The 13,120-nt window shown below is 41.9% G+C and overlaps 1 protein-coding gene across 3 annotated transcripts in view; it reads left to right on the top strand.

Annotated features, from left to right (window-relative positions):
• Positions 1 to 13,120, top strand: part of AMBRA1 (autophagy and beclin 1 regulator 1) — a 130,715-nt gene that overhangs the window by 271 nt on the left and 117,324 nt on the right. For all 3 annotated transcript variants that reach the window (XM_057408797.1, XM_057408798.1, XM_057408799.1), the window contains exons 2-5: positions 10,700 to 10,952; positions 11,205 to 11,263; positions 11,989 to 12,172; positions 12,818 to 12,990. In XM_057408797.1, the coding sequence (XP_057264780.1) occupies positions 10,818 to 10,952; positions 11,205 to 11,263; positions 11,989 to 12,172; positions 12,818 to 12,990 (551 nt within the window). In that variant the 5' untranslated portion in view covers positions 10,700 to 10,817. The remainder of the gene's footprint in view (positions 1 to 10,699; positions 10,953 to 11,204; positions 11,264 to 11,988; positions 12,173 to 12,817; positions 12,991 to 13,120) is intronic.

Raw genomic sequence — 13,120 nt, 5'->3', positions numbered from 1 at the left:
CCGAGACTGCGGCCTTGCGGCGGGGTGGAGCGCGGAGGCCGCTGTGGCCTTGGTGGGCTCCGCGGGCCGGCCGCGGCTGGTGAGGGCCAAGCCCCCGGCGCTGGGGTTGGGGCCGGGGTGGGGCAGAGAAGGGAGAGCGGCTCCGTGTCCCGGGGAGCTGCCCCTGCCACCCTTGGGCGCTACTGGACACCGGGCTCTCGTTGGGCGCTTTGGGCTTCCCTCTCCATCGGCCCCTTCCCTCCTGCTTCTCCCACAGGACAACAGCACAGGCCGGGGCTTCCAGGCATGGCGGGGGGGGTAAGGTCAGATTGCTTTAGGGGGCTGAAGTAATGAATGTTTTTGTTGTTGTTGTTTTCTGGCCTTAGCCAAATGAAAGGTGAAGTAAGTGTTGTCTTCTCTATTTCTCCTTCTGGTTTTCATCGTGTGTTGTAGAGCACTTGCTTGTGTAAGCAGTATTGTGTATAAAATGCGTTCATGTGTGCCCCTGGTACGATGACACTTGGTAACCTCTTTTCTTTTGAGGGAGCAAGCCCAGTTAATTCATTAGCTATAGAAACGCTTTTGTTTTCACCTACAACACGCAGATTTCTGTAGCGTTGAGTTTTTTGAGATTGCTTCTTGTTGTGTCAGTACCGTGCTTTCTGCTGTCTTTATTGAGCAACTTTTGCAGCACAGTTCCTGCACTAAAACATTTCAAGCTCAGCAGGTGCTTTACATGGTTATATGTAGTTTTTCCTGACCTGTGCTTTTGTGGTATCATTCTGAAGTAGGAGACTAGTCTGAAATCAGTTGTTATCAAGGTGTGAGCCGGTGCTCAGGAAGACCAGCTATGTCAATAAATACATCCAGGAGGAATGCTCAGTGCTGCTCCATTTTCTCCTCTGTATGAAATGTTTTTGGGTCTTTATATAAAATCCCAGTGTGTTTTTCTATATTGGTCCTTGTTTACTGCACCACCCAGTTTGGTGTCCTCTGCAAATGTCATTTGGCTTCTTTGCCTTTGCCACTCCCATCCTCTTTCAAATTGCTAATGGGAATGTTAAAATGGGACCTAAGAATGACCTGCTGGTAATGTGCTGCCAACCCATTACTGGGCTGTTTAATTTTGTTGTTGGGTCAGTTTTCAGAACGTGGCATGGGGTTAAATCCAGGCAGATTTGAATGAGGCAGGCAACAGTAGCTGAAATTCCCTGTTAAATTCAAACTCCTTGTTTGCATTCTGAAAGGCTGCAGTGATGTTATTCCTAATGGTCATAACTCTTCAGGGCAGCTTTCTGGTCCTGTGCTCCACAATTATTGTTGCTGTAGATAAATACTGTTTTAAGTTGGTCCATTTGTGTTTCAGTGGTAACAAATCAATATCTTGTACTCATCTGTTGATTTGTGGCAGCGTGGATGTTTACAAGCGCAGCAGTCCATTAGCATTTATATCTGTTCTAATACTTGGAATGAAGAATGCACTTGGATCCAAGTATCTAGACTTCCCTTTTCAGATTCAGTTGCTGGGGAGTTTAGGCAGAATGTTTACTTTGCTGACAGCTTCTCCTTAGTTTTCTTTCTTTTGCCCTTTTCTGAGTCATAACTGACCCTCTGGATTCCTGTTTGGTTGTCTCCTACTTTCCCGTTTTTTTCTGCAGTACTTTAATGCAGTTGTAACAAGTTATAAAGAAGGCAAGCAATGATACTCTCTGCTGGTATCCCTTTGCTGTAAGTTACGCATTTGGAGACCTTTTTTTTTGTGTCATAATCTTATATGAAACTTCTGGAAAGTAACTTCAGTGTCTTTCATGCTATGGTTAGTGAGTTAACTGAATTCAAGGCTATTACAAAGTTATTGTCTATGTTAATGCTTATTAGTTCCATTAATACAAATAGCATTAAGGTACCTTTTTTCCCCTATTGAGTTTGTGTTATTGGAAACCTGATAAAGGGCATAGGGCATATTTAATGGTTGCCTTGTGTGTTCTCTGTTAGTAGCTCTGCACTAACCTTGTAATGAGTGTGATAGAAACAAAATATTAATAAGGTGAGGACAAGAGACTTGTGGGTTTTGAAAGTGATGTGCAGTGGAAGAGGATTAATGTTAGAACTATTTTAATGGGAAGTTGTTATATGATGTAGCAGTTGCTTAATGAAAGGCCCATTGATTGGGTTGCTTAAAACAAGAGGAGACCTACAACAATTAGAATTGTTGTCTAGTAGCTGTTTGTTGTCTCCAGTTTGTGTAAACTCTTTGTTGAAGGCGCACAGGATGATGAGGTGCCAGGTCTGGGCGTGGAGAGAGTCCTCTTAATCTATGTGCTCACACAGATCCACTTCCAGTGTTCGCAGTGAGGGCTGTGCCAGCAGAGTGATTCCTGCCATCCTCTTCCTGGTATGTAGCACTAGTTCTCCACCTTGAGCAGTGCAGGATTCTGAGAGGAGTCTCTCACCCATGTTTTGGACACTTTCCTCTCCCTCTCTTTATATTTCTCCCGCAGTCTCAGTCCAAGGCCACAAAGGAAAGGAATGTCAAGAATTGTCTTTGTTCAGAGTCTAAATCTTCATTGTCTCCGACCTCTTCTTTAGTAGCAATACATCTTTGTGTGAAGACTTCAGCTTCTGTGTAGATCATCTTTGCTTTTTTGGCTTGTTACCTTATTTGATTATTTCCATGTGAGCAGGAAATTGTATCAGCTGTGCTTTATAAAATATGCTCTTGCTTCCACTTGCTGTTTCTTTATTACTTGGATAAGGCACACATGCGTGAAGTGCAGTCTTGAATGCATAAAATCTTCATCTTGTGGATACCCAATGCTGCTTCTGCTACTTCTACTGTTGGTGCTCCCAAATTTCTCTTGTGCGTGCGGTGTCACTAGGGGGCACTTGGCTGTGGCGCTTGAGTTTGAGGAACCTTGATGTGACTTTTAATGTAAATACTGGTTTTTGAATTGAAAATTCCTTTGCTTTCCTGTCTAAATGAGAATAGTTCTCTGAAGGGGTTAATCTGAGCTCGATGTCGTTCTGTTGCTCTCTCTTCCTTTATCTTTTGCCCTAGTTCTCTGTTTTTCTCTGTCCCTCATTTCCTGCTGTGTCTATACTTAGCAAAAGATGCCATAGTCTGAGTATGGAATTGTGGAAACCAACTCTTAACCTTCTGGATCTCAGCTCTTCTATTTGACTTATCTTAAAGCTTTAGGAAGAGAATAAATATAATTTCACATCTTGTGGATTGGAACTAATATCTCTCTTCTCAAGAATTCATTAAGTATATGTGGAAATTGTAATAATAGTGATGAAAGTGCTTTATATTCTCATTGGTAAATGAAACTGTCAGACTCCAGACACTGCTTGATCACTTAGTTTTATTTTTATTACTTCCCTTTTTATATTTACAATTCCTGTTCTGACCTTTAGGAGTTGATAGCTGCAAGTTTCTCTTCCACGTCTTGATCATTTTGCTTTAAATAACTAGCAATTTTAAAGTTCTTCTAAGAGTATTATAGCTCATTTAATTCAGCCTGGGAAGGCAAATTAAGATTCTAATGGCAATCAGCTCCTTGTTGCAGTCATATAGGATCTTAAAATGACAATGACATCTTTGTAATGTAGTTGAATTTCTTAAGCTGTTTGTAGTTTCAATTTAAAACATGGCATTGAATTTTTTAATCATGAAGCACTATTACAAGTTATTTTTCTTTAGGAATCCTCTTCTGATTTATGTGGAAGTGCTTAGAGCTGTGGATACAACCTAGAGCTGTGTACCTAGTGCAAAAGATGTGCTTTGGAATTACTTTCCACATCTGTCAGACCTTAATCAAGGGAAAACTTCATATTGCAGAATAATACTTTAGGGAATATCTTAAAACCTTTGAAGACTGAAACCAGAGCCATGTAATTAAAGTGCCTTCATCATATTAGTTTCGGACTCTGTTGCATAGTTGCATCATAAACTTATTTTCTCTGTCCTCCGAAGGCTTATTTTTTAGTGGGGTTTTCCATATTTAAGGGACTCTTAAGACTGGCTCTGTGCTCTGATGTCTGGAATCTGCATGATTCTGGTGTCTTAAGTTAATTTTGGGTGTTTTTTGTTTTTTTTTTTTTAAGCTTAATCAAGGACACAAACGGAACAAAAGAATGGGTTCTGGTTTTTCCTTGTTCATTGTTTTGGTTAATCATGCTGAAGATACTTGTTTGTTATACCTCTGCGGACTGTTTTTGTTTGTGGGTTTGTTTAAAGGCTCTAGTCCAATGTAGCTTTATTTCTGATTTAATTTTATTTCCAGTTTTCTGTTCCTTTAGATACTGCTGCAAGATAACCTCAAGTTGTCTTATGCAGAACGTTTTCTGTGGGGGGTTGTGTGTTTTAACCCAAGAATTGCTGAGAATCATAGAATGGTTTCGGTTGGAAAGGACCTTAAGATCATGCATTTCCAACCCCCTGCCATGGACAGGGGTGCCTCACTCTAAACCGTGTCAACCCAAGGCTCTGTCCAACCTGGCCTTGAACACTGCCAGGGATGAAGTGTTTATCACTTCTTTGGGCAGTCTGTTCCAGTGCCTCAGCGCCCTCACAGTAACGAACTTCTTCCTTATATCTAACCTGAACTTCCCCTGTTTATGTTTAAACCCATTACCCCTTGTCCTGCCACTACAGTCCCTGATGGAGAGTCCCCCTCCAGCATCCTTGTACCCCCCTTCATGTACTGGAAGGCTGCTGTGAGAACAGTCATAAAGCCCACGGGGAAGTACCACAAATGGAGTTAATGGACAACAATCATGTCTGAGGAAAACTTGGCTGATCAGGTACATTGTCAGAAATTCATGTGACCCTGTTGCTTTCTACTGAACATAGTCCTGTTCCTCCAGCACTTGTCTTTAAGTTTTGATCCTTGGAACTATTCTGGATATGAGTCATGTCACCCTTTTTTGAACTGATTTTGTTGTTGTTACAGCATTGTTCAAATTCCAGTGTACATAGTTCAATTACTTACCAAACTAGGACTCTTAGTTGTCTTGTTTGTTTAGCTGAAGAGATGCAGTGCAAAGAGGGGGAATCAGCTGGCTTTCTTTGTTGTGTTAGTTCTGCATAAACTTGTCTTGTTTTGCTCAGTCTTGGGAGTTTAGACCCAATGAAAAGTGTTAGTGGGTATGAATTGAATCAATATCTTTAACAAAACTGCTGGTAGAATTCAGATCTTATGTTCAGGGTAGCATTTCTGGGTCTTCTTATATAGTATTGTTTCATGGAATTTAGGAAGGTGTTGGCATCATAATCTCTATTTGCAGAGGGGGTGGAAAACATGGAGTATAAACAAGGAGGGGAACTGAAAACTCCCTGCAGCTGTGTGATTGCTCACATGTATTCCAAATTGGTTTAGGCATCTGGTTTGTTCTTGCAGGTCTCCTGTCTGTGGGTTTCAGAGCTAGGTTTTATTGCTTAATCAGTGAAGCTCCTGTAAGAGAAGGAGGGGTTGTGCAATCTGGAGTCGCTGACAAGACTGTCTTCAATAGGCACAATGTTTTCTTTGCTCTTTTGAGCTTCTGAAAGACATGGGGGTCTTGATAAAGCAGTTTGTCAAAATTAAACTGGGTAAAATACAAGGGAAACTGATTTGTTATAGAAAATACGTTGAGGAAATATCATGTCTTGTGACTACAGCCTACAAGAGAATCACTGGCAGCAAAGATAAAGCACTTTAGGCTGTACCGCTGCATACAGTGTTTTCACTGTATCATCACAAGTCTGATGATCTTCTGCTGGTTCTTGGAGAACCCACCCACATGTACAATAGTGGGAATGCTAAATTACGACTAACATTTATTAAATTAAAATTGATTTAATACAGTAAAAAATACTCTTGAATATCAGCAAGATATTAGAGATTTCAAAGCCTGAGATGCTGCAGTTTCATTTGGAGTAAATGAAAGGGGATGCTTTCTTGTTAGTGCTGGATACTTTACTGAAGAACAGACATTCTGAAAACAGAAGTTACTGGTGACAACGTAGGTAGGCCCATGGCCAGAGCTGATATAGTTCAGAGGACTCATAATCAGTTTTTTGTGTTTTTCTAGAGATAAGTTTGCTTGTGTTTGTGCAGGTCAGTGACATTCTTCATTGTTCACAACGGTTTTGGTTTTGTTTTGGTTTTCTTTTTAATACAAACTGTACAGCTTGCACTGGCCTGTAACCTATGCAAAACATACCCATTTTAGAGTTGATGCATTTTGGAAGCCTTAAAACTTGACAAAGGGACTTTGAAACAGAAACTACCAGCACACGCTTTTCTCCAGGGAAGCTTATACGTTCATTCTCTCTGTGGTTCCCAGATTGCAGAGCCAGAGACAGCTTTTGTATTTCACTTGATGTTGCCTCTTTCTTCATCAGTCACTTGAGACCTCTTTGGGCAGCAGAATTGCCTTCAGTTATTTGGACATTTGTATCTTTTGGATAGAACTCCCATTATAAATTGCTCTTACTGTTTGCAGCTTTTTTATCTTTTCTTTTTAAACACTGGTAGGACTGTTTACGCTGTTTCTGTACGTGTGCGTCAGGAAAGGCTTTTAGTGTTGGGCTCAGCACGCAAGCAAGCAGTTCTTTGGAGTGCTAATAGATTTGTAGGCTGTGAGCTGAAGGCCACATGAAATAACATGAGGTAGTACTCTGATATCTCCTTTGCATCAAAGCCAGCTGCACTCCCAGAATGGTGGTACTGAATCTCCACAACATTAATAGCACCAAAGATATTGTAAAGGAGGGAAACGCATGTTCAGAGATGGGACCATCATCTCTGTAAAGTGCTCACATTTCTGACTGGAATTGTAAGCCACTGCGTGATATATAAAATATCTTCACATCTTTTCTGTATGGCAATTTGAATGTCCTTCTTTTTATTCCCCTTCTTTCTCTACCTTTTTGTCAGTGTTTTCATGGAGTTCTGTACTCCTACGAAGTATTACTCTGTCCCTGGCAGTATTCAAGGCCAGATTGGACAGAGCCTTGGGCAGTATGGTCTACTGTGACCATGCTCATGGCAGGCGGGTTGGAACTAGATGATCTTAAGGTCCTTTCCAAACCTAGCTGTTCTGTGATTCTATGATTGCCAATTTGCTGCTTCACTTAGGTTTTCTAGGGGTTCAGTATCTGTAAAAGTAACAATTACAAGTGAGCTTCTGTGGCTCTGAGGTTGGGGATTCTTAAGGCTTCTTTGAGGACAGCTGGCGCAGAGCAAGTAAAGGACTTGGGGTTGGGCTGTGTAATGCTTTCCAACACTGTAAACAGCCCAGCATGCTGTCCTAAAATGCCCTGAAGGGAGAAAACTTAGGGAAAGAAAGCTGCCAATTATAGAAAAATTTATGACTCTTCACTTTCAGAATTTCTCTGGTGCCCTGGACCGCATCCCAGGGCATCATATAATAATCTTCCAGTTGCTGGACTCCACTTTTGGTCATCCTGATTATAAAAATACCCCTCCAACAACAAGAAAATAGAAAAATACCAGCCCCAGAGACGTTCCTTGTTTTGGTGGTCAGCTGTCTTATCAGTTATGATAGCATGGATATTTGTAACAGAAGCTGTTACTGAATCAGTCTGCCGCTTGCCTGGACAGGTTTGATCCAGTGAGCTGCAAGTTTTCTTTGTGCTGAGGGCTTGAGAAGTATTTTCAAACCCACTGTGTTTCATTTAAACCTTGTTAGTCAGATGGCTACTGAGTAGCTATAAATATGATTGGTACTTGCATGGTTTGTATGCTAACATGCCAAACATGCTGTCATAGTTTGGCTTCTTATATTTGAGCAGAATGTTTGGAGTTGGTGGGTATTTTGACTAAATTAGAGAAGGAACTCGGTCCTTTAAAAACAATAACAACAAAGCCCCCAGAACTGAACATATGATTCAGTAATACAGTTAAAAGCTTCCTGCTAAAGTCAGTGAAGGCAGTGCCTATGTCTACACTATATCTGTTTCTCCATTTGACAGCTGTAATTTTCTTTGCCAGACTGAAACGTTGCTGAATGTGTCACCAGGTTGTGGAGAGCAGTTATTGTTTTCGGGCTAATTCGGGTAAAGGAGTAAATTTTCCATTATGATGCATGGATAAAGCTTGGCTCCTAAAGGGATCTGGGGTAACACTGAAGTGCCAGCCCCAATAGAGAAGGGTACAGTTAGTGTTTTCTGAAGATATCCCAGCTTTTAAGAACATTGAGCAAGTTGGCAGGGTCCTCTGTAGGCATCCGAATCTGAGTTTCCTTTGTTTTCTTTTCAAATGGGATAAAGAGGTGAGTCAGAATAAGCTCAAAAAGCCAGGGACAGTCCCTGAGGGAAAACCATCAAGTTCAAACATGCTCAGAAGGCTCACATCTGGAGTGTGTGTTATAGCCAAATTAGCACACATCTGCAAAGACCTAGATAAGCTGTCTTAAGGTAGGTACTTGATTTTTTTATTGTGAAGAGGACTTGGTCTTTCAGTGAGGTGAATACAGGAGGTTCACTAACTGCAGTTGTAGGTGTTACCTGTTTCTCTATTTTGCAATATGTAAACGTGGCATAATGATGTTTGTTAAACCTCTTGATTTCCTTGTTGCTGTTTTACTTCAGGGAACATTAGTCCTCCTGACAGGACTGAAATATTGCAAAGTTGTCAGAGCTTGTTCTTTCTCATGAGTAACTGGGTTATCCTGCTTGTAAGTTATTGGGATCTTTTAAGTTTCTTAGGTTGCTTGTCCTTTACAGCTATTGAAAAGCTATTCCAAAGCTTAATGTTTGAGATCTGCAAGCTTTGAGCCTATTCTGTCTGCAAGTCTTCTCTTCCTTTTGTGTCTGGTTTATATCTTGGGATGTTGCAGTTATTCCTCCTTGAATGCACCCATATAGAATATTCACCTCTGTTTTCTTAATTTTACTAGATGAAACTAGACCTAAGGTTTCTTCCTGTAAAATAGGCTTTTTGTTGCCTGTCCTCTGAGCTGTCCTCCCCTCTGCACTGCTTACCATCTGAATCCAGTCATTGCTGAAAATGGGTGACTGGGGCTGTTTGCAGAATCCTGATGAGGATTTATTAGCATTTAGTGAAAAAAGGGGTTTGGGTTAGTGATTCCTGTATTATACTGTGCTTTTGGCTCTATCTACTCCAGTTATCCTTGGTTTGGCTTTTTTTGGATTTGGGCTTTTTTAATCTGCACTGTCATGCTGCAAGTGGATTCTTGAAAGCATCATCTTTAGGTTTTGTGTTGCTTTCCACTAAGGCTTTTATTTTGTAGAATAATTCCTACCTAATGTTTGGCTGACTTTCATGGATTCATGAAAGAAGGCTTATTTTGCACTGCAGAGTTCAGCTTCTCTGAAATAGATGAACCCCATGCTGTTCACATTAAGGGTCAGGGGATTTCCAGCTAGCTTGAATTTCTTTGTGGTGAATTTCTGTTCTAGGAAGATGGATGCCTTTACTTGTTCATCACTTCAGTACCCCTTATTGTACTTTTGCAATGAAAACTGGTCTGCTTTATTAGAACTCATTTTCCTGGCTTATCTCTTCACACAGCTCCTCCCTGTAAGCAGCAGCTGCCTTAAATCATCTGCTCAGGAGGTTTTTTTAGGGCGAGTGGGAGGAAGGAAAGGTTTGCCAATGACCATTCTGAGTTCTGCCATTTAACAATTCAGCTCTTTGTAGGTACATGAAGCTTCTTTCCGCCTGTATGTGTGTTTTTGCTTTTCTGAGTTGCCACTTCCTTCTCTGTTGAATATTGATGGTTTTGTTCAGTGTAACATGAACTGAGGAGGATTTATCTTTACATCTTTATGTTCTGAGGGAATGACAGAATATGTGCACGCTGCTGGGATCAGAAGGCAATAGCATTGCATCAGCGTTTGGTTTATGTATTCTAAGAAACTCTTGTTTCTGCAGAGCTTTGAGTGGCACACTCCAGTATATGAGACCATTCAAAAGTTGTATAACTTGGTTGCTGATGTATTTAGTTCCTTCAGAGAATTAACTTTTTTCCCCCTAGAAAGCTGGCACTAAAAGCATTAATCTGTGCCATTGTGCATCACTTGAGTGAACTGTTGTTCTAAGAGCAATCTAGATGGAAAGATGATGTGCAGACAGGCAAAATGAATCATCTTGATGGAGTTGGCCAAGATACCACTGCAGTGTAAGGTTTTGCTCTGATACAGGGCTGTTTTCATATGTTGTAAGCTATTGTGATGGAGTTGGAAGTAATTTGGACTTGAGGTCTCTCAATTGTCTGACCTTTGCAATGATAATAATTCCTATTACTGAAATCGGAATAATTCCCTAGAGACTCCTCTGTCATATAGTCAATTTTTTAACACTATTTCAATAGCTGTCAGTCACCCTTCCCGGACAGGACTTAATTCTTCAAGGTGTAAAGACTGTCTATTCATAAATCTCTTTTTCCTTATTATATAGAGCAGGAGATGGAGGGAAGAGAAAGAGTTTCAAGGCCAGTTTTTTATTCTCTGTAGTTGTGTATGTCTAGGGTGTGTATACAAAGGGCTGGATGCTTTCAAAAACCTTTCAAAGTAATCTTTGGCTGCAGAAATGCCAAAATTGGGCCTCATTAATGGAAGAAGGTAGCAAAGGCTGCAGGAGAGAATATATTTTTCTCTTAAATCTAGTCGTTTGGGATTTAAAGGTCTTACTTCATCTAGGTGATGAAGGTAAAAGCTGCCTGCCTTATCATTCTCTTCTCTTTCTAGGTTTCCATGAAGATAAACAAGTGAAATGTGGATAGCCTATTGGTAGCTTGGTGGTGGTTGTCATCTGGAACCTGGTGGCTTCTCCCAGTAGCTGGTGTCACGTTGGCTGCTAAAAGCCATGAAGGTTGTACCGGAGAAGAATGCTGTCCGCATCCTGTGGGGTAGGGAACGGGGCACCCAAGCCTTGGGTGCTCAGCGGCTCCTGCAGGAGTTGGTGGAGGATAAAACTCGATGGATGAAATGGGAGGGCAAGGTAAGGTTGTGGAATAGAGATGCATCGTTTGACCTTGGAGTGGGGGAAGGGAGGCAGGGATTTGAAATAAATTGTCTTGTGATTGTACATTTGATGTGTTACCCTTGATATGCTCTCTGGCTTTGTTCAGTTCCTGCAGTGATGTGATACTAGATATGTTCCTGCAGCGGGTTCCCCTTGTTGTCTGTGTGGCTTACAGTCGAAGTATGATAATGACACTTGCAACACTTCCTGCTTTGTTGGCTTTTTCAGAAAGTTGAGTTACCCGACAGTCCACGCTCCACCTTCTTGCTGGCGTTTAGTCCAGACAGGTAATTAACTCCTAGTTCATTCCCTGTTTCAGCAGTCTCCTTACACTTACAAAAGTGATGGAGGCTTGTGCCCATTCACCTGTCCAGCCCTGAATAGCTGAGTGAAACTTCTGGTTCCTGACATGCATGGATGGAACATGTGCACCTTCCTAATCTCACAGCTTCCAGCATAGTTGGTGTGTTTAATTCCTGAGGTACCCAAGTGATGCATAGTTCTAAGGAAAAAGGATCTGTGTGGCCACCGTGGGATTTCATAAGAAACTTGAGGTTGTTTTAGCACAATGTGCCAAGTGATCTGGCACGCCCACTGGGATATCTAGGACTAAAGAAGAGAGCAGAATGATAGGTGTATTGGAAGCAGAAATGGAAGTGGGGGTTTCTTAGTCACTTGATTTGACAGTGGTTGAGATGGCATAGAGAATTGGGAATATTTATTTGCCCCAAACTGTTATTCAGGGGTTCCTTCTGAGCTGCATGTTCACTCTGACTTTCAAGGTCAGGTTTGTGCTTGCAGGATGGATGAGCTCATGTTTGCATGGACCCTGAAATCTGGCTACAGGAAGCTTTGTGGCCATTGGTGAAACAGGAGTCTCTACCCTTTGAGCTCTGTGTGGAACAGCTGTTGGGTTAGGTGTGAACAGACCCTGTTGAGATGAAGCTAGCCATGGTCTGGTTTTGCTGGTTTCTTCTCATGCTAATGTTTATCCCACCTTCTGCGTTCCCAGGACCCTAATGGCTTCCACACATGTGAACCACAACATCTACATCACAGAGGTGAAAACAGGCAAATGTGTTCATTCCTTGGTTGGACATCGCCGCACTCCCTGGTGTGTCACCTTCCATCCCACCATCCCAGGCCTCATTGCTTCAGGATGCCTAGATGGGGAGGTTAGAATTTGGGATTTACACGTAAGTCTTTCTTGAAACTTCTGTGCCTTTTGGTATTTGGTGGGTGGTGGCTCTTTTTGTCTGAGTTTGCTTCCCAAATACTGCCTGGTAAGAGCTGTTTGGAAGCTTTGCTGGCATCTGTCTCTTAACAGCATAGAACAGATCATAGCCATCCTCTTCTGTCTAGAGAGGAGGTGGCAGATTCTTCATTCAATCCCACCATGTATGTTGTGCTCCTTAGCTATGCCTGTTTATTTGATTAGAGTGATAATACTGGAGAACTTTGTACAGGGTACCTGTTCAGTTTATGTGAAAGACGTGCTGTTTTTGTTCCACTGGGTATATCTGAACTCTTCATTAGAGAAGTTGCTGCTCTGCCAGTTGTGGTGACTGGCACAGGGACAAAACATGTATACATACCTGGTGGCTTTGAAATGCAGCATTTTTACAGGCTGCTTGAGACACATCTACGAAAATACATCTGTGGTCACTGTTGGAAGTAGCATTATGTCCTAGGCATGACATATGACCTTGCATGAGAGCAGCCATTGTTGTTGCCAAGAAAGCATGTCACTTCCATGCTCTAGGCAGAGTCTTGGAGAGATGGAAACCTAATGATCTTAAACTCTGTGATGAACTGCTTGTGATTCTTGACTCCTAATTCAGGGTGGAAGTGAGAGCTGGTTCACAGATAGCAACAATGCCATTGCATCGCTTGCTTTTCATCCTACGGCTCAGCTCTTGCTGATTGCAACTGCCAACGAGATACATTTCTGGGACTGGAGTCGTCGGGAGCCCTTTGCTGTGGTGAAAACAGCTAGTGAAATGGAGCGGGTCAGGTGAGTTCCTGCTTCCACGAAAGAGAACAGTTGTATGGGAAAAATGGTCACATTTGGGGAATGGGGGGGAATCCTCTGGGATGCTGCACTCAGGCAGTGGAGAGGGGTATTGCTTACAGCTCTTTGACTC

The sequence above is a fragment of the Pezoporus wallicus genome, unplaced genomic scaffold (assembly GCF_028554395.1).
Source record: "Pezoporus wallicus isolate ANWC-B61680 ecotype Strahan unplaced genomic scaffold, APGP_CSIRO_Pwel_v1 contig_6382, whole genome shotgun sequence".
In the NCBI taxonomy this organism is placed as follows: Eukaryota; Metazoa; Chordata; class Aves; order Psittaciformes; family Psittacidae; genus Pezoporus; species Pezoporus wallicus.
The sequence above is the reverse complement of the archived record's forward strand: the minus strand, read 5'-3'. Positions and strand labels throughout refer to the sequence as shown.